The following is a 22,362-nucleotide window of genomic DNA, read 5'->3' as shown; positions in this document are numbered from 1 at the left end:
CAGACAAAAACAGATCTTCCTGAAAATAACACCAATAATAAACGTCTGAATTGACTATCTAAAGATTCTGAACCTGCTTCTATTTGCTCTGAGAGCAATGCACTGGAATTCACTTTGTTCTCTCCAGAGCCTACAATGGAAAGTTTTTTTTTTTATTCTGAAAAATTTCTCTGCCGGACTCAGACATCCAATAGCTTGTACCTGACGTCACATGTAGTTTATTCATCAAAGTCACTTTAAAAGAACAAAGATACATCTGTTTTGCATTTTAGGCAGGCAGAACTCACTAACTGTTTATTAAGACCAGCTACCAATCATATTCTTCATAGTATGCTTTATACATTTCGACCAAAATAACTTTTAAATATGTGCCTGTTCCAGATGTCTGCTAATTTTATCCACCATTATTTGCTAAGGAATAAATTCATGAATACAGCTGGATTGGGCTTTAGACTGTTTCCCTTATCCACAAGTGAGCTGTTAAACAGGTTAATCAGGACTACTTCTTATGTCCCTGAAACACTCTGGTCATTCCCTGTAACACACTGTTGTAAACACTTCATAACATTGAACACCTCTCCTCCCCCCTTCTGCATCACTGACAGCCCAAATTAGCGTAAGAGGGTGCACTAAAAGCAGGCAGGGTAAAGAAGTCAGCCATATGTGGCAACAAACATGTTTAGTACATATGGTAGCCACACACGCATGCACATTTGCAAACATTCATATAGAGGACAGAAATGTGTCTTTGAAGAGCAGCCCTCGTGTTTTCAGAGGCAATTTGCCTTACTGCAAACAGCAATAATGAAGAACAAACTCATTTTCTTTTATTCCTCCAGAGGTATGCACAGGCTTTGAACAAATTCTGCAAGAAAAAGAACCCCTACAGACTCTGGATGAAAATATAACAAGCTACATACTTGCATGGTTATAAAATAGGAACTGTTTACAGTTCTAACATGAAGCCAATTCTCGAGACTGAATCTTGCCTTTTCAATAGAGGGGAAAGCATTTCTCTGGCATCAGCATGATGTTTTGTTACAGCTCATGAAGCCACTCTTTCTTTGAATGTTGGTCATTTAGGTACAGTGCCTTCCACCTCCTCACAAGCAGAGCAGATGGGACTCCAGACACATAAAGAGCCATTCAAATTGATCACTTGGCACTAACAGGTACAGCTCAGCTGGCTGCTGCCAAGGGGGTTTTGCAGTTTGCCAACAGGCTACAGCAAAGATCTGGATGGATCCTTATATGATGTGGGGAGCTACAATGTTTTATTGTCCTCAGCTCTTTTTCAGGTGCTTTAACATTTTCTGTAGCTGCGTGCTGCACCGCCAACCAGCAAAACAGAGACTATTATCAAGAGGTGACTTTTCAAAGTGTATCTGATTATTATACTGAAACAAAAAAGGGAACCAGAACAACAACTCCAATGGCAGCACATCAGCAGAGCTCGTTATCAAATGGGAAGCTTAATAAATAGGTATAACTGAGAAATAAAACAAAAAATTCAAGAATCAGTTATTAATGCTTCTTACTTGATAAATGACATTATTTAGGTTATTTTTTGTTTCTGACAAATATCTTCATATTGAATAAATGCCAGCAGCAGATATGCAAGGTCACGTAGACCAAAATCTGAAGGGGTTGAAAGGATGAGCTACCATACCTCCAGTACAGGATTGACAAATTGCCCCTGCATATGCTGCCATATTCTTTTAAATCATGGGAACCTGCAAACATCATCTCAGCTATGCTGACTCTTCTCTGTAGACAACAAGCCAAAAGGCTGTGGCTATCCATTTGGTATTCCTCATGAACATAATACTGGATTTATCATCTTCAAGTCGATGAAATTATCATTTTGAGCTCTCTAGGAATCTGAGTAATGCCCTGAGGGCAACTTAAAATGTTAAGGTACCAACAAAGTCATGGAGGTGGAGAGCATTTGAACTCTGCCTTACACCAGAGAGGGCTGGGGAGCTCACCTTTATTGGTTTTATTCTTTAACTACCACTGGAAAACACCCAGCCAAGCAAAGGGAAAAGGCCTCAAATCATTGAACAGCAAGAACTGATATGGAGGAAACATACAAATCAGTTTTTAACTAGGATTTTAGGCATCTTGACTGTCGCCCGGATTTTCTAGGATTTTCTAAGCCTTCTGATGTTTATCTCCTTGTGGAGAACTTTATTACACACTGTCTGGAGATAACACATTGTTTTGCATTCCTTTATGGAGGAGGAGAGACTTGACGGACTGTTGGTTCACCCAGTGGCATTGGAGAGGTGGCACTGTCACCCTCCAATCCACTGTCACTTTTGGAAAACAATAAATGTTGGAGTCAGAAAATAAACTTCCCTTTTTGTTCTTCACCTTGGAGCAGCGGTGTGCGTCTGGTTCTTTTGTGTTCGCTAGCGACATCTTGACTATAGGATTTTCTTACAGTCTATGCACTCTACTAAAAAAAGTTATCATGCAATTTCCTACAGGAAATAAAACTTCATTTGTACAAAGTGTCTATAAAAAAGTAGTTACAGAATGCCAGTGTAATGGGCTACTGGTGCAAGAATTCATTTGCAGAAGTTTTCTCCAATATTTATCTGCTGTCAAAGCAAACATGTCTTTCCTCTTTATGAGTAGGAACTGATAGTTTGATATCTCAGTTCAAAAGAGCCCTAAGGATAACAAGACATTACTAATGAAGGGTGAAATAGTCTCAGAATGTGCAGCAATGACGGTGAACACTTCTCCAAAAATACTCCAGCTGGCATTTTCCCTTACAACTTGAAAGTTCTGAAGAACTAACTTCTAATTTGTTTCAAAACTTGCAGATGAGCATGCTCACTGAAGAAAGGTTTTACTCAGCTCAATGATGATGCTTATGTGCTCAGATGCATTTCATTTCAGAAAATGCTTTAAACTATTTGTAATTGTTTTGGGACTGGAAGCACAATGGAAAGCCCATCCACCTTTTTGTACTCTTAGAGGCATTAAAATAATTTTTTAATATTAGCTCAACAGATAAAACTTCAGTCTGCAGAAACAAACTGTGCCCTGTATGATGATTTTGTGAAAAAAATAACTCAAAACACAAAAGCAACCAGACAAAAAACCAAGTAAAAACATAGCAACACAATGATTTCTGAGATGGCTGCTCTCTTATTTTGATAATGTAACTCCAGTTCTTGACAATCCAAAAGTATCTCCAGAGAGTAATCTCTAGAGGATCATAAAAGCAGAACAGAAGCACTCTGGATGATTTTTCATCTATTTGTACAGTAACTTGCATATTTTCCAGGTAAAAACAAGCACTCCCTCCAGGATGCAATTACTAGCAGGGATAGAGATGAAGCTACTGAAAGACAAAAGCCCTTAGTTGAGCATTCTCTGAAAAATATGCTTTTATAAGCACATATCTCCCAGCCTAGCCCAGAGTTTCTAAACTTGTTAATTGAATTAAAAAAAAAAAAAAAAAAAAGAAAAATAAAAGCCAAACTCTCTGTCCCTTCAAATATGCTATTTAAATAAAACTGAAACAATGCCCCAATGATAAACACTGCTAAGGCTTTGTAATTTACTTGCTGATGTTTAAAGAGATCGGCAAAGAAAACTTGGCTCTGAAAGATAAAAATATGTCGAGAGTGGGTCAGAACCATTTCTCCATTTCCATCAGCCTGTTACTGCAGTTTTGCAATGCTTGTGACCCCAATTTCCTTTATCCTCACTTGCCTTTTCTGACCCTTCAGAAAGCTTGGGATCCACTGGGTAAAAAAGACAGGCTTATTCAATTCATAATTCTACTAAATTTGGGCAAGTTTCTGAGGCAAATGGGGTAAGCTTATTTCCCACACAAATAGATAAAGGATCATCAATCATTCTTAAGCATTCTCATTGCTCTTCATTTATTGCTGTGCTTACAGCTGGACTTCATTCTGCTCTTTAACAACTTCTTTCTTATAGAAGTCTCTTGGAATTAAAGTGTTTTTTGCAAGCGGAGTTAAAAATGTAAACATACAACAGCTTCACAGCAAAGAGTATAGGAAGTACAAACAACCAGAGGGAAGGATAGGGAAGGATGGATGCATGACATACAAACCTCTCTTCTCTTGCTTGCCTTAGTTCTTCTCTTTTGTCTAAATAATCACGGCTAGAAAGAAAATTACAGTAAATTGCAGCAGAAACCAGAAGAAAAAGGTAAGTAATAGAAATATAAGTACAGTAGGAGAAACCAAGAGTGGTACACACAAACTGACTGGAGACAATGAAGGCTGCTGTCAAAAAAACTCTTTGTTTTTCCAAAAATTGCTGAAGAGTGTACACTTGTCCATACATACACCATCAAATATGTAGTTCGGACGGTCATTAAAAGTAATTCTAAAAAAGCAAAAAGTGAAAAAAAGTGCAAAAAGTGAAAAACTGGAAGCATGCTTTGAAATCTGGTATCTGAAATGAGATTCAATGAACTGCACTTATCCATAGGGAGCAGGAACATGAGTGGCTATTAAACCATCCCTCATTTTCACCATCTCAGAATGCCCCAAGATAGTGACTGCAGCTCCTGGCTGTGACCTGAGGCAGTAAGCAAACCTATTGGCCTTCCTTCCAAGGAACCTTTCCTTAGCGAGTTTCAGTTGCCATGTCTGGAAACAGGACAGGGGACCAACTTTATTAAGAAGGACAATTTGGCATTCCAAGAGGGTGTGTGCAGCATCATTGGACAGATAACAGCCTTTCACTTTCTTACTTTTCACCCAGAGTTTTTCCTTATATGTCAGCTGTCACTCCCACAGCTCCTCAAGCAATCCATATATTTAACTTTTGCCAAGTCAAGTTTGCTGGATGCTTGAGTACTATGATTTCAGACAGGCCTGCCACATCCACAAACATGGATGCAAATTTAACTCGGAGCACTGCAGAACCCAGAAAATGTCCACCCTGTCTCACTATTACAGCAAGATGCTTCCTTACAATATATTTTTAATATCTGGTTGAATCTGGTAGACAAAACTGATGTGATCTTCACCTTATCTGCTAGATTCTTTCACAGTGTAAACTGTGAGTACCAGAAAGATTTTCAGAACTATTCCTTTTATTAATAACTCCTTTTTTTTCCCCTTTATATTGTGTCATTAAATGAATTACCTATCATCTATTATACCAATAGCTATCAAATATCCGGGTGCAAGTGCTCCTCAGAAGTCCTTTAACAGGGAACACACGTTACTGTTTCAGGCCATCTCCACAGGCTATGAATTCTGAACTGATTATACTTTCACAATATTTTAAAAGTTTTCCAGGAAATCTTCAGCAGGCAAATTTTAACATTACTCTTTCTCCTCTGACAACTTTCACTCCTCCCTACAGCTGAAAAATAACCACTTTATTTTAGGACATATTGTTCTACATATGCAATGGGTACAATAGTGCTTCTAATGAGAAAAATGTTCATTCTGCAAAGCATTCCTTTAGTTAGAAATAGCTTAAGAAACTTTGTATCCCCTCTCCTAATCCTCCAGCTCTTTCACAACTAGTGATGCCTTCCTTTAAATTATCCTCAATTTGTCAATAATGGTGCCAGAATCTAGTGCAATGTTCTTGAGGCAGAGTTGGAAAGAATGAGATAACAAATGAGTCATGATGGTAAATCCAGTACAGCTCATGAATTTAAAGACTGAATTGCAAGTGCTATTTTTAATCAAAAATACATCTTTAGAGACTGGGTTTCTAGCCAGACTGATGATATGATAATGAAATCCCAGGAACTCTTATGAAACTGCCCATAACTGCTTGCTGTGACTTTGTCTTCCTCCTGCCAGACTGTTTAAACAACTGTGGGATGCTGTCTGTTTGTGAAGTCTGGTGGCTTTGGAGACCCTCCACTCAAACAAAAGTTATAACTTTTGGGTGATCACAAAACTCAAATCCAAAAGATGAAAACACTGAGCATTATTGAAAAATATTCTTAAATATGTAGCATAATTATGACATTTAGTTAATCAGTTTCTGACTCTGAAATAAAGGGATGAAAATGTATATTTTGATTTTAAATTTTTTCTGATTTTAAGAAACGTCTTTCAGTGACAGAACAACCAGGGTAGCCAACCTCAACTGAAATGTGCAGATCTGTTATTCAAACAGGTCAATCTGCCAAATGCCCTGTTGGCTTTTTTGGTCTGGGAGTTTCCCTTCTGAAAGATCATGTTGGCTGTCCATGGCAGCCTGCTGCAGCCTGATGATACCACTTAGAGGGAGAGTTTTTGGAAGAGGCTGGAAGACTGCAACCTTTTTGTTTCTGTTTCAGGAGGATTTGGGCAGCTGCTGGCTGCCAAAGATCCTATTATGGTGCTCTTCCACCTTCCCTCTGCCTCTCATTTCCTTCTAAACTAGCTATCTTCTGGAGCCAGGAGAATATCAATCAACCACTCCTACGTTACTCCTCTTTCCAAATTCACAGAATCACAGCCTGTTTCCACTTTTTACTAAAGGGATGATTACAGTGAAAACAATCCTGCATGCTAATAAACAAGCTAACATGAAACCCTGTGCCATCTTTTCCGTAACTACCAATTCTAAATCTACAAAACATTTATATTACCATTCTTTAAGTTATTACATTATGTCTTTTAAATACTAAAAATAGGTTTGCTTTTCACTCCTGTCTATGAGGAAACAAATTGATTTCTTAGTGTACACTCTTCAGACTGAAGGCAGACAATTTCAGGTATAGATTCAATATCAATCCTTGGCCCACTGCAGTCTTTGTTAATGTCTCTGCTGGGATTTCTAGGCATGGACTGAAGAGGTTCGGGAGGCTTGTCTCACTGCCTTCAGGCAGCACACCCTGGGATCCCACATCACACAGCATTTTCTCAGATGTGAAAATGCAAAGTCCCACATTCAGCTGTGACATTCATCTGGCCAAGGTTTGAACAATTATTTCGGTCATTACCTTCTGTCAGTTGTTGATTCCAGGAGGAAGAGACACATGTTCAGAAATGCAGGAAAAAGTAGTTAAAATCCAATATCATACAGCAAGACATTTTTACTTTGCATAACTTAAAAGCAAAAAGACATTTCAGTGCTGTCACTTCCTCCCTTCTTGATACATTTGACCCACTGTTTCACCTTCAAATCCTGTGCCTCACTGAGATTGTAACTGGTGAGAATATTATCTAATATAAAATTGAGCCTCTGTACATACTCAGGTAGTGTAACTGGCTGCCTTTAAAAAAATAGCTTCTTTATTAAATGCCAAAATTCATAATGTGTTTAATCTATCAGTTTTTAAGATAGCTAGATCAAGAAAAGTACCTAAAGAGACAAACTATTCATCAATTCAGTTATTTTGCAGTTGAATGTCTCAATGATTGATCAGTATATCACACATTAAAGCAAGAAACTGAGAGCAAATTTGAATCCTACTTGAATTTGTTTCTTTCTTCACGTTCTATCCTTTGCAACCTTTCTTCTCTCTCCTGACGCCGTCTTTCTCTTTCTGCTGCCAAGGACTCCTGGTGCTGCCGAAAAGATGATGTAAGGAGACCACCCAAAGCTGGCCTGCAGAAAAGGAAGATCAGATTTCTCAGTGTCACTTTTATTGATTATACTGGCAAAAAATGAGTAGCAATCATGCAGCAAGTAACATAATCCCAACCAGCAGAATGACATGGCAATATTATGTAGAGATCTTTCAAAGCGTTGGCTAAGCGTCTTCTTGATGAATTGATTATAGATTCTGCAATGAGCTGAAGAAAAACAATTAGTGTAGGCTTCCTAAACAGCCCAATTTCTAAAGCACAAAAAAAGTATGTGTAAAAATTCTTCAGTCGACTTCAACTGCAATATTGTCTAATTTTTTTTTAACTTTATAATCCTGTTAATAGAAAAGCTGAATCCTGTAAAGGATTTTTGAAATTTTAAAGGAAAAAAACTGTTATGAAAAGATGTTAAAAACAGATGTGTCACAAACACCTGAGAATCCTCTATATAGAAAAACAAAGTAAAGGAAGATGTCAGAAGTGCCCTAGATAATTCAAATGCTCTCTTAATTATCAGGCATATTTTTCCTTTATACATTAATAAATTTGATTATCATGATTTCCCTGCTGCATGTGCTGTAAGAGCAAGATGAATCTCATATTAGAACATACCAGTAAAACACAAAGGGACAGTCTTCTCAAACCATTTTAAAAAACTAACAGAAATGATAGGCTCAACAGTAAAAACTTTTCAACGATATAAAGCTACTTTTACATTCACTTATAGTTTGGTGCTGACATAGATTTTTTTATTGGCTTTACTCTAAGTAGTACTTTGTCTGGGAGAGTGGGTCTTCTTACACAACCTTCCCCCAACCTGGTGGTATTGGTAACCACCAACATCTGACATGGCAGCAGAGTGACCTCAGAGTAAAAGTGTCTTTCTTTCTCTTAGACAGGAAAAAATCTGAATTCTACAGGGTAGCTTTATACAGATGCACACTGATTGAATTAGACTGATAAAATCAAAAAGACATAACTCATGTAGAGAGGTTTCTGTGCATTGTTGTAACATGAGTTTTGCAATGAAAAGATCAATGAGAGAAATAGATACTGCCTTTTGTGTAAAAAAAACTAAACCCTGCCTGCCTAGAGGAAGGTTCCTTAACCAGTAATGCAAACCTGAAAATTTTTTCCTTATTTTTAAGAGCTCAGACCTTCTCCCTTATTTATTTACTTGCCTATGGCTGCACAGTGTAGGCATTTAGCATAATGGCACCAATTCACTACTGAACATAGGTGCAAAAGAAGATAAAAATATTAATGCAAACCTATCTTCCCCAAGAGTCTATGTCTGTATAAGCAGGAACACCACAAAACATAGCCATTTCAGTCCCACTGGCAGCAGGGCAGCATGAATATCATGTCAATAATTTCAATAAATTGAATTTCAATATGTCATATCCCACCCGCATAAACATTACATAAGATGGTATAAAACTTGATATTCTGTAAGAGTCTCTGTTGGCACTCCTCCAAATCTACAGTATCAATGCTGGATCACACTCAAAACCATAAAAATCTCTAATATGCTTCAGCACTAAGAAGAGGGGGAAAAAATCCTCAAACCCTGACAGTCAAGTACGTGTGGTGAATTGTCCCTTGAGCATATTTTAAATTTATTTTAACTTTTGACCTCTTAGTGCATGTTTCAAGAGAAAGCTCTTAGCAAAAACAGTAGCACCACTGTACTAAAATTCAAAAGCTAGAGCTCCATCCCTGTAGGAGCACAAAAAACCATGGCTATTTGGTTGGATATAACATCAGGAATTACTTTTGGAAGGGGAAAAATGAACAGTGCCTCCATGTGAAGATATTTGGAAGTTAAGTAGGAGAGATGGCAAGAGGGTCCCTATCAAGACTTTGTTTTTATCTGTTTTGTGTATTCAGCTTGATATCCCATCCTCCCCAGCTGCCATGAAGTCTGCAAACTCAGTTTAGAGTCAAAGGAAGGTATGGCTTAAAAGAAGACTGAAGGAAAAATAAGGGGAAGGATGGGGTGTTGATGAGAGACCAAAAAAGGGATTGCAGGTCTGCACATCATCTAGCAGCTTGGAAGCCTTCAGCTCTGACTGAGCTCTTTGAGGCCCTACAATAAATGCACATTCTTATGCAGGGATTACAGGGAAATCACATGGAGATGCACAACTTAGTCCTGCAGATGGGATTCTAAGCTAACCCCGGTAGTAAAATACCTCCACACCTTGTTTGGAGGTTTGATCGAGCATAGTTTGGCTAGCATTGCTCACTGGGATAAAAGCTGCAGATGTACGAAGAGCAGCATCACAATCTAAATAGAAGATCCACAGCTGTATGTCCAGAAAAAAAGCCACTGTCTAAAGAACTGAAAATGTTAGCTGGCCATCTCTTCAAAACTACTCAAATCAACAACAATTTGTCAAAACTTGGAATTTCCGCATTTCTCACTGTTTATGAGAGTGTACTTCAGCTGAATTACTAGCTGTGAACACACATACCTGGTTCAATTCCTTTGTCCCAAACACAGTCCTATCGTGTACAACAGTTTGCTGCATGAAATGGTCAAATCTAACAGTCCAAGCTGCCAGAAGCTTCTGTACATACAGACCATAATTAAACAGACAGGAACACGGTCAAGTCACCCCTTGTACGACACTGACTTCTTGAAGCACAAACAGTCAAGGTTTTGGGTCTTCAGTCACATTTAGAAAAGGGCTGGCAAAGAAACAGCACTGCCATAGCTGAGTTAGTGCTTGCTTAGTGGTTACACCCACTCAACCACACACATCTGCCCTTGGTGGGACCACACCTCACACCAAATGCTGAGACCAGCTGCCTTATGAAGCCTCATGAACTCACAGCCTCACTGCAGATATCAAACACCATGGCTCAAGTGGTGTTTAGGTGCCCCAATATTCTTTTTAATGTGAACTGCAACTGTAAATGCACAGATTTAGTATTTAGCAAACTCTACTGGTAATTCTCTACATGTCCATAAACTAAAACTGGGTAAGCAGGTTACTTTCAGGGTCTACAAACCTGTAAAGCAGCCAGAGGAAAAACAATAATTAAGGGGTATTCCTCTCACATTCTAAACAAATTGAAAAGGGATTTGTCTATGTAGAGTTTGTTGACAAAATCTGATTTATATTTCTGTATTTCCCCGGCAATAACACTTAAAGTAAATGTTCCCTTTCAGTGAGCACATACTTGAATTGCAAATGGCACCATGACTGGCCAAACCAGTTGGTGGGAAGGCTTGGGCTTAGCCATTGGGTAATTTTCTTGCTTTGATACTGTTTGAAGGGTGACAGTGCCTTCAGGCCTCATGAATTTTTAGGTCTTATTGCTGCAGGCTGCATTTTAAAAATCCATAAGCAAGAAAAAGGCTAAAAAAACTTCTGGCATCGAATCAAAGGTGATAAGAGATTTTAACAGTAAAGAGAAATGTGAATGCTCAATGAAAGCATAATAGAGTGATCACTTGCAAAATGGGGTTACAGCTAATATATGCCAGCATTTTAGTGTTGGTGTCATATGTCACCAGCTGGTAATATCAACCATTTGTTCAGCTCCACAAATACAATCCAGAATGATGCTTACTCTGACTACTATTTTTAGTCTTGTAGAGAATGCAAGGCTATTAAGAATGGACTGTAAATATAAAAAATGTTAAGAAAAGCTTTCTTATGCCTGCTGTTAAAACCAGTAAAAGCTAAACAATCTATGTTATTACTTTCTCATTCCAAAAAGAAAATACACAACCAGACAGCATCTAGGTCTGTGGATCTGTGAATAGAGCTCCTCACCACAGAATCAGGACACAGAGCCAAAGAGGTCATTAGTAACTTATCTTACTGGAAGAAGGGATAGGAAAAGGAAAAAAAAGGGGGGGGGGGGAAGAAAAGAAGGCAAAAAATACACAGAGCAGAGGATACGAAGCTAAAAGGTTGACTGTAGGCCAAAGCTCTTCTGAATAAAAATTCAGCTAGCCTGACCTACAGCATTTAACACAGCAGTGAATTAGTAATCATGATTATAAACACAAATTCATGCAGACATAAGATCTTCCATGCTTTTTTGCAAGTTCTTGCAGTTTTCTGAAAATACTCCATCACAGACTATACATTGTGAAGGGGATTACGTGCCCCAAATTTCTCTAATCTTGTTGCAATCTGAAGAAAATATTTGTCTTACTGAAAACAAAACTGAAATTTTGAACTTCAAACATTCTTCATTCCCGTGAGCTCTGAGATACTATTTTGTGGCTGCCTTTCCCTCTGTTTACTTGAATTTTAAAAATTTGCTAAATAGAAATGGTTATCTACAGGAAGAATACAAAATACAAATGTATATTTTTATGAGCTAAAAAAAATTAACAGATGACTTCAGAGAGGAAATCCCTTTAGGTCATAAGGTTAATATTCAGGATTTTCTTTAATACAACATGGGGCAGAGTCATTAATAACTTTAATAAGGAAGCACTAATTACCTAATTTTGCAAAGTGCTCCTGTTCTAGCAGCCATGAGAATGCTACAGTGAGGGTACAACAGTCGGCAGCTCCTACTTGGCCTTAAGTAACTCTAAAGGTCTCTTGGCTTTAGCAAAATAAATGCATTTTCCAGATTAGGAAGAGACAAAAGAGGAGGCAAAGCTGCCAAGAGCCATATTGCTTTTCACAGTTAAAGAAACTCCCCGTGTGTTATGTCTCCCTACATGACAAGGCAAATTCAAAAGCATGTTGATATAAGCCTTTGCAAACAGACTAAACATTACTTAAGCAATCTTTATAAAACTTCTCTCAAAAATAAACATAAAATTGAGAGCTAAAACTACTAATGCTTCCTTTAAGAAAGAAATTTGAGAATGACCAAGAGAAGAACTGATTAATGTTAGACTTTTAAGTGGTAGAGGGAACTACCCAAATTACAGCTACAGCAGGACAGAGCTGCACACAAAGCCTGGGCAATGCACAAGGACTTTCTACATACACTCTCTTCTTCCAGCTGACCTATGCAGCTTTTACACTGTCCTTCTGTCTTTCTCCAACCTGCAGCTTCTCATCCTCCTCTGAGTTACACCTTGCCTGGAAGTGACTTGCAAAGCCCAGGTGTAGATTTAGGCCAAGGTGGGTGAGCCCTGAGCATCAGCACTGCACATGGCATGTTCAGCCAGCAACACACTGCAGTCGGAAACCAAAACCAGTCCGTGCTTCTGTTTAAACATATGCCCTACGATGAAGTCCACAAAGCTGCAATCAAGAATATTGCTTACACAGTAGTTTGACAAGCAGCTAGGCCAGTGCAAGCCACCACTGCTTCTCAAACTGTAAATCATCAAGTAATTCCTAAGGTCATTTTTCCTCTTAAAATCTCAGCAATAAAGTTGAGGCTTTTGCCCTGGGCCACTATTATTGGCGACCAAGCTATCCGTTTCTCATTATGTTACTCAGTGAGAGATGTGCTTGGCCGTTACCACAAGGAATAATCGTCACAATCTCTGGTCTGAGAGCCCAGAAGCACACACAGAAAGAACAGAAAGACAAGGAAAGAGGAGTGGTTCTTGGGAGAGCAGCAGCTTTGTAGGCTGTATAGCAGGTTATGTTTCATAGGCTTTTGTTTTACCTTAGTGCTTAACAGCTAGAGTAAAGGAACTGCAGAGCACAAATTAGTGATAAATGGCTAACAAAAAAACCTTCAAACATACAAACAACAAAACAAAAAAAGAGCCTGCCAAGAAGCTTCATCCAGCAATATCTCCCTGGTGTTGTCAATTACTGAGACCTTTAATTTTAGTAGAAAATCTAACTGAAAAGCTGTTTGACATTCTTAAGGAGTTTGGGGTTTTTTGTTTGTTTGGTTTGTTTTGATTTAAAGAGAGAAATTTGAATCAGATCGCACCAGATTTCCAGCAAATCACTATTTCAGGAACCTGGAAAGGGAATAAAACTCAAAAGAAGAGTATCTGCAGTCTTTTGCCACACTTTTTGCTTATGCTTCAGGAATGGTGTTTAAGTGTCAGAAGAGAAAAAAATCACCTATAATCTAGGCATGCTAATCTCACTGTCTGTGACCCGTTTGAAGGAACATTTCCTTTAAAACATGTAGAAGAACATAGAAATGAACACTCAATATTCAAGGCCCTGCATCAAGGGAGCTCAAGGTAACATACTGCTGTAGATCACAAAGCAAATGAGACGGAAAACATATTAAAGAATGTGAAATATATTTAATATTTCTTAAGCCTATTTTCTAACGCTCTGGAAAAGCTGGAGGTGCTTCAAACAGGAATAATCTGCAAACACCATAGCAGGCCTCTACCAGGCTTGGAGATTTGGAAGAACTTCTGAGGGACCAGCCAGAGGTGGAGACTAAGTTCACAGAGACTGGCCCAGAGCCTCAAGAAGCGGAGGTTTGCGAGCTGAACTTTCTGGCATTTGATTTAACAGATAGAGGTGAGACCATGAACTCTTGCTCCTTTGGCAGGCAGTGCCCCAAGAAGGCTTTCTGAGCTAGGCTGACTGTACTACTGTTTGACTGCCCAGCCCAGCGGGAACTACCTCCTGGCAAATGCATCAGAAGAAACCCACCCTGGAAATCACACCAGCAGGATATTTTTCTGGTATTAGAATGAATTAAAGCTGGTGCTCTTGCCTAAGAAGTTACACTCCTTCATGATCTCCTCTAAGGATAGCCAGGATCAACAGTGCAAACACTTGACCACCATAAGGACACTATGAGGGGGTGTGAAGCTTTGCAAGTAACAAGTTTGATGTCCTATGGCAGACTCCAGGCTGCAGTTTCAATTTGAGTGACTGCCTTAGATTCTGAGTCTGACAAAGCAGTCTGGCTAGACAGAAATATCCTAGGTGTGACCATAAGGCATGGAAATACAGACTAGTTCTACAGCACCTTCTGCCCTCAGGCAAGGGGCCAGCTAGGAGGGACAGAAAAATGCTTTTCCCCCTGATGTGTCTCAGTCATGCACTGCTCTTCCCCTTTGTTATTAAAATCTTTGACGTTATGAGAGCGATTTTTAAATTGTCTTATTAGCTGGAGAGAAAGATATAAGTGGTGAAGAGTGGGAGCAGCGTATTTATGGAGCAAAGCACTCTTTGGCATTAGAAAACAGGCAGACTGGGTTATACTTCTTATGCATTAGGAGTGACTTTCACAAACAGAGATACAAGAGAACTGACACACTCCTTCTTCTCTCCCAGTGAAGGGCTGAACAGAAAGTGCCCTGCAATTTGCCCTTCTTCTGCAGGATTCCCATGGCTGCAACATGCACTTCACAAACATGGCTCTCCACAGGGGACCCAGGGAAATGAGAGAGAACAACAGCATTGCAAGAAGTTGCCAAAAGGCTGCAGCTGTATTTAGAAACAGTAAAGTAAGCCTTTTCTTCTGCTGTACACTCAGAATGTGGATGTAGATGATGTGGATTTCAAAGAACAAAAAGATGATGTGGATTTCAAAGAACAAAATCCAGCTACTTTTGCATTGACTTATACTGCTCTTATGATTCCCTACTGATCTCAGCCAAAGAGAGTTTTAGAAGTATGAATGTCAAAATGTCAACCACACTGCTTCTTTCCACCTAAGTTGTGGCTCTTGTTTACATAAGCAATATGCAGCCAAGGGTTTGAAATGCCTGTCAGGGCAAATGAATCACTGTGCTGGGCACTGCTCTAAATGCTGCTTCTTCCTTCCTCCTCATTCTCAAAGGTCAGATAAACGGTACCAGGACCTGCATCTGAAGCTCTTCCCGGCATGACAAAAGACAGGAATCCTTCTGTGAAGGCTTTGCATAACTGAAACATAAGCTGAAACCAGAAAACACACCTTAGAGCTAACGATAGATACGCATCTGCTTCTTATCAAATGTCTTCCTCTCCTCACCATCCCCCCATCTTTTAACTTTTTTTTGGGTGTTTGAATCCATGTAAATTTTTACCATCAGGAGACGGGAAATAGTGTTTACATAATCTGAGGCAAACACCATTCATAGAAAACTGTGAAAACCTCCACAATACTTTCCATTTACTAATTAGTGCCAAGCACTGTGTCATGCACTACATGGCTTACTCTCCAATAAGCAAATTCCATCTGTCAGTCTCTACATGGGCATTTCTTTGGTGCATGTCTTTCAGGACAATGAAATTAAGGAAGGCTTCTGCCCTTCAAAGCAGTCAGTACTTTAGGACTTGCAGAAGTATACATCTCAGCACTCTCAAAAAGAACAAGAAAATGCAAAATGGCATCTGAAATTGTAAGCTTTTTTGTCTTTAAAGAAATAACTGCATCTACTCTGCAGACAACATGCAGCCGTGGTGTACACACAATTTTCACGGCTCTCAGACTCATATACAGGATGCATCAGGCTGTAAAATCACTCAAATATAAAAATGCAGAAACCCTGGTGAGTTCATGAACTACCATGAACAGCAAGCTGCAAATTTAAACAGGAGTACAAAGATTTTTATCGTGTGAGGTGGAAAGCAGCAAACATAACCTGAACAAAAAACCAGAGATGAGATGCTGAGCACTGTGTTCAGTCACTTACAACATGTAAGAGACAGCTTATGGTTGAAGGTAGAGCACTTTACAGACTCACAGAAAAAAGAAGGATGGGGTGCGCTGGCTGGAAGATGCTGTTAGAAAAACTAGCTTCAAAATATAAAATATTTTCCTAGCAGTGATAAGAAATATTGGAATATTTTCAGGAGAAATCATGTGCTGTCACTTAAAAACATGTGAGAGTACAGGGGTCTTCCATTTAGCTTCTGTGAGACCCATTATAGGTCACAACAGATGATTGCAGAGCTCCCCTCTGGCCTGACTCTCCATGAATCTGCAAATTTTACAGCTTCATCCTGTGGGGCCAAGGCATTTTGGCTCCAAACCAGCAAGGCACTTACGCAGATGCTGAAATGAAAGCTGGCTTTCCTCACTGGAGCAGGGCCAGCACCATCAGCCTCTTGCAGGACAAGCCCAACCATCTTTAGCCATCTCAGCGTTTGACCACTTTGGGGTTTCTCTGCCACAGTAGCAATCAGAAGCTTACAAGAGCAGGAACTTGAAAACCTTAAACTTCCAAAGCAGCAGAATACTTTTAACTCTTGCTTATCTTGCATCATTTTTTTCTGAGGTAAATGAGGGTGAATATGCTGGTGTAGAGTTTTTTTCTAAATTATTGCCAAGTGGTTGCACTTGGCAATAATTTAATTGAGATCAGGAAAGACCAATTGAGGCAGTGTACTCCAGGAAGATGAGCAAATGAAAAACAATGTCTCTCTCCAAAGAGAAACTTAATCTAATTACTCACTTGGAAAAAAGGATTAAATCAATACCTCATGGCTACAAATACATGTATGCTGGAAGAACCTAACTTGAACCATTCTGAGTAGCAGTCTGGAAAGGATGTGAGGCATTAGGCAGGTTCAAACAGATATACATACACACACAAACACACATTCATATACAGAAATATGCCAAAGAGTCATTAATATAAATTAACGGGAATACAGAAAAAGAGTCCTGAAAAAAACCTTACGTTCAGAAAACAGGGTGGAGGATGCAGTTTTTATGAATTAGAGGCCAATTTGGAAACAAACACTCAAAACCCCATTTGGCCTAATTGGATATTATTTACATTATTGTATCATATTATTGAATTTAATTAAAAACTTTAACCTTTCCTTTTTAAAATCAGCATGATATCCTTTGAAGCTGTCATTTACTCTCAGGTTGTAAGAGATAGTAAATTTCTGGTGGTCCAAATCTCTTGCCAAGAATTTCTTTCAAGTATCCATAACATTTTCCTATCTTTTTTCTTCCCCTAGTACCTCACATAATTCAAAAAAGTATTTTGATTGTTCAAAACATTTTTTTTTGCTGGTTTGGGTTCTTTCCTCTCTTTAAATTTTTTTCTTAAAGTAAGCTGATAACTGGTTGGTTATTAGAAGTTTGCTTTAGCTACAGAGATATATCATACATTCTCAAGAAAGGACAAAATTATAGCCTAGAAAATTCTGAGCTAAGCACATTTTCAAGATTTTGCAGTTGATTTAGGAGGATAGAAATGAAAACAGATCTATCTGAATTAATTTTTAAAAATGGAAAGAAAGAAAATTTTAATTCAGCTTTTAATACTTAGAACAGCTTATGTGAGAAGCAACTCTGCTTTATCCATTTAAGTGGAAGAAACAGAAGTGGGATGGAAATACACCCAACCTTTAATACCAAGTAAGACAGAAAGGCTTGAGAACGAGTGGGAAATGAACACATTTAGATTTTTTCCCATTTTTCCCCCAATGTTAGAAAAATCTGGCTAGAGTCTATTTCCAGTACTCATTCAGAACAGCTTACATTTATCTCCTTCATTATGTCTGCAAAGGAACTGTTGTCAAAACACCGATTAATTTACAAACCTGTCAGATTTGTTCTCCTGAGGCGGTGACAGAGTTGTCCCATAATGAGTAGTGGGTGTTGTAGGGGCACTCACACCAGTGTAAGGTCGTGGAGAAGAGTAAGAGCTGCTGCCATAGCTATTGTATCTGAAGAAATGGGAAGAAAAGAAGGAGAAAGGGAAAGACAGAAAAAAACCATCAGCAAACAGGCATGCAACAGTAAATCCTCTTGTTTTAATGACTCCATACCCCAGAATTTTTCAGTCACCTTCTGAAAATGTTGCTCTATTTCCAAATATGCAACCAATCATGTACTCTTAATATCAACCACGGCATGAACATACATGATGAATCAGTGAGCTATTGGCAAGGTAAATAATGAGACTTTTGAATGGTCCTCCCAAGTGATAACTCAGAACAGGAATATTTGAATACTGCTCAGTTACTTGGAATTATTAGCTGTTATGGAAGTGATATCCAGCCATTATAAAAGGGATCAAACCAGCCCAGCAGTATCCATATCTACTAAAATGAAGGAAAACAGCAGCACACCTGAGACATGATCTGAACATGGGCATCCGTGACTTGCAAATGCTTGCATTTTAAATGGAAAAGCAACAACATTCTTTTCAATTAAAGCCAGCAGTATTTTCTTTTCCCTCCCCCAACATAAGTAATAGCTTATGTGCCATTTCTTACAATGCCTGTAAAAAATCATCACCATGGTTAAAAAGACATGTCTCCGGAAGCATGGCTTTAGAAATTTCTATCAGCCCTTCTCTCCATTAAAAAACCCCATAAACTTGCTTCACTTCAATGTGAGCTTGCTGATCAAAGAGAAATTGTTTCCAGGACTCCTGGAATGGCCACCTCCCCAGAGTCCTTTCTATCAATGTTTTCATCCTGGCTCCTGTACTGAATAGAAAAGGCAGTTGTGTTGCTTTGCTGTGCTTTTTACCATTGTACTTAAACAGCATGTCAAGAAAAGATTCTTGATTTGGGAAAATGTTAACATTTCTCTCTTTGATACTGTTCACAGAAATTGCCTTTTTCCATCATGGAAAGCATATGATGCTCTGAAGATCAGTACTCAGCAAGGTCAACTCATCCAAATTGCAAAACTCATTTCAGGAAATAGAGCAACATAATTTTCCTTATTATCCTTCACAAGATATAATATATCCTCCTTCACCATATCTTTTCTCTGCTGCTTCTTCCCTCGCACACATCAGCACGCAGTAATTTCACTCAGCAAATTTATTTGAAAAGCCTAGCTGGTTTCCTTCAGCTCCATTTAGCACATTCATCTAGCCATGCAAAATTTCATTCAAAGTTTCAAGTTTTTCCTTAGGGTTCAACAGCATTGCTGCCTGCCAATGCCCATGTTAAAATCAGAGTATATTTCAGCTAGGTGCTTTTACAATGGAAGGGATCGTGCTTTAAGAGAACGTGTCCTCTGGAGCAGCAATTTCAGGTTAATGCTTTAGAAAACACCCCCTAATCCCTCATCTGTTTTTGAGACACTATAATGACCAGCAACAGGGAAATAATCTTGGGAAAAAAACTCTAACATGCATGTTTCTTAGCCACAAAATAAATTTTGCAGGAAATAATTGCTGTCTGAGCCTTCTTGCCCTAGAAGAAAACTAACTAGAAACTGGAGACAGGGGTCCACTGGAGACTGTGTAACTGGACAGTGTGGAGCTTCCCTGGTAGCACAGACCTAGCTTGGGTCTTCTCCCTGACAGTCTTAGCCCAAGAAATGTTCTGACTGAGCCTTTATTGAGTTACAGATGAGTAAACTCCACTGTCCTGATAAGAACCTAGAGCTGATTTGGTATGTTCCTGACCGAAACCTCCATTTCCATTTTGATCAACTGCAAGGAGACCTTCTTATCAACCACTACATGTGTTTCTCTTCTCCTGTGCCCCATGAAAAAGCTGACATAGAGCAGAACCCTTTTTCAGACCAAGGGTTTTCAATTAGTCCGAAGACAACTCTTATGAAAATGGAGGGAATGCACCTCCTATGGAGTCAGACCGACAACGATTAAAAAAATCAAATTCGGAGGGACTGGTGTGGACACAATATCCTACCAAATTTAGAGGAACACTGAGTTGCTGCAATAGGAGCAAGGCAAGACCAGAATACCAGGGTGAGTCTGTATTCTGTACACAAAATTTATCTTTCTAACCTTCCTCTGGTACTGGCTACTGCTTTCATTTTCCCTTCTTGTCTCATGTACCAGTGTAGATGCAATCGTCTTATCCAGCAGCATTCACCCTCAAGACATTTTCCTCTTTTATGGGCATATTATTGAAAAAATTGTGTAGGCTTTGCCCTTCTTTTCCTCCAGATAAACCCAGAAGAATCCCCACCCCCACCCCTGAACCTCTGTACTACATGGAAGCAAAAAGATGGTCAGAGGAAAAAGAAAAAATCACTGCAGAAATACTAAATATTTCAGGAACAGAAGGTATTTAGGAATCTACTCTCTAAAGTATAACAGCAGCAGCAATGGGAGACCAATAAACAAGCGTGAGAGGTCTAAGGGAAAAATGCACCTATGAAGGAAAATGTAAATTTACAGGAATTCCAGTGTTCAAGTTGCAGGTAAAGGAAAAACATGTGAGCTAAGTCACTTGTCAACAACTACTTGGATTTACAGACTTTTCAGAAAAAAGGACAAAACACATCCACCTATTAGGAGAGAAAGATCAAAAATTAAAAGGATCAAAAGAAGCAAAACATTTGTTCACATGCAGAAACTCAGAAGGACTGCTGGAGAGAGGAAGAAATAAATACACATGCAATATAAATGTGCATTTTTAGCACCTAATTTAAACAACACGGACAACTGTAAGAGACAGCAAAAAATCATCAACCTCTTCAAGGTGATTCTCTGTTATTGTTTTTAGTGCTACTTACTGTAAATTTCTTTTACTTGAAAACAGATGAGACAAAATATTTTTTGTTTTATTTTAGAGGGGTGGGATGGAAAAAATTAAAGTAAAAAACTAAGGTAAAAGCATGAGGAACAAGTAAACTCAACAGATGTTGTGGAGATAAAACTGTCTATTCTGAGTGCTGTGTTATCTTTATAGATGTCTTATTACAAGCATGAGCTGAAATTGCACATGAGATGGACATGCACTGCAGTCAAACAACAAATTTTTGATTTGGCCTCAAATTTTGGTTCAGCCTTTGAAGCCAGGACTTCACCCCTGAATTTCAAGTGCTGATATGACCTCTCTTGATTTTATAGCAGAAGAGCCCCATCAATTTCCATGAAAACATGTCTGCAAATTACATTGCTGTAAATGAGAGCAAAATGATGTTCCTTTCTGTGATCTCCCAAACCATGGGTTATTTACCCACTGCTTTATAGAGAAGGCCAGGATATTTATTAACTACAGACCTGGAAGAAGAGTAATGATGTCAGCAAAGGCAAGGGGAAAATATCAAATCAAAATACAGGCTTACAGGACTATAATTAGTACAGTATGTTCTGGAAATAATACAACACATAGAGTAGCATTATTAGCACTGTAAAATTCTTGAAAGGCTCTATTAATTTATCTTAAAATTATTTTAGCTATATAAAATCTACCTGTTTTCCCTCATCATTTCTGCTTCCTTCTCTTTCACAGATGCTGGAGAGTCTTCAAAGTCATACGAGAAGAGGTGAAAAGGAGTGTGTGGTACATAAGGTAATTTCTCCACTGTTGGAGATGCCTTTGGAGTAATGGATGCTGAGGAATTTTGGGGAGAGCTCAGCAATGCTGTTGCAGGTGAAGATGGTGATGAAAGGACAGAATTATGATGAGAGACAGATGAGTCAGGCACAGAAGAGGAGTTGCTAGAAAAGCTCTTTGCTCTAGAGCAGGTGAGAGGCCTCTCAGCTGGAGAAATGGCACTGGAGACAGCTGAAGAGTCAGAACACTGTGAAAAGCTTTCCTTCACAGCCTCATGCACATCTGGAACCTCACTGCAGGAGGAAAAAATCATTAGAAAGGGAAGGGGAGAGAAAAATGGGGCGAAGGGAGATCACAGATAGAATCACTTGCAGGGAAAAAAAAATGAAGAGTCAGAGAAACAAAAACTTTCAAAATTTAGACAATCATCACATCTTTTTAAATAAAGAGAACTCACATCTTCGTATCCCAGTGGGATTCTTCTTGTGGTTGGAAATACTGGGGAAAAGAAGAAACTCATTCTAAGGGAAAAGAGGGGATTTAACCTATAGGCTTCAGAACTCCTTTTCATGAGCCTTTTCACACCTATTTTTGGAACAATTTTCATATATTTCAAGTTAGGTTGTAAACACTGTCAGAGCAGTACAAAGCAGACAGCACACTGGAAAATACTCCATGGAATACAGATGGTTGAAGATACAGTCTGCAGGACTGCTTCTCCAAGTCCAGATATC

General features: G+C 38.8%; 1 protein-coding gene across 6 annotated transcripts in view; it reads right to left on the bottom strand.

The window, feature by feature from the left end:
* FHOD3 (formin homology 2 domain containing 3) overlaps positions 1-22,362 on the bottom strand; it is a 377,077-nt gene that overhangs the window by 73,799 nt on the left and 280,916 nt on the right. For 4 of the 6 annotated variants that reach the window (XM_050970942.1, XM_030230647.2, XM_050970943.1 and 1 more), the window contains 3 exons: positions 17,954-18,079; positions 7,426-7,560; positions 4,100-4,150 (listed from right to left, as the gene is read on the bottom strand). In XM_050970942.1, the coding sequence (XP_050826899.1) occupies positions 4,100-4,150; positions 7,426-7,560; positions 17,954-18,079 (312 nt within the window). The remainder of the gene's footprint in view (positions 1-4,099; positions 4,151-7,425; positions 7,561-17,953; positions 18,080-22,362) is intronic. The other 2 variants (XM_030230654.2, XM_030230661.2) reach the window with 1 other exon arrangement.

This window comes from Serinus canaria, chromosome 2 (assembly GCF_022539315.1).
Source record: "Serinus canaria isolate serCan28SL12 chromosome 2, serCan2020, whole genome shotgun sequence".
NCBI classification, from domain to species: Eukaryota; Metazoa; Chordata; class Aves; order Passeriformes; family Fringillidae; genus Serinus; species Serinus canaria.
This window is presented reverse-complemented; position numbering and strand designations above follow the sequence as displayed.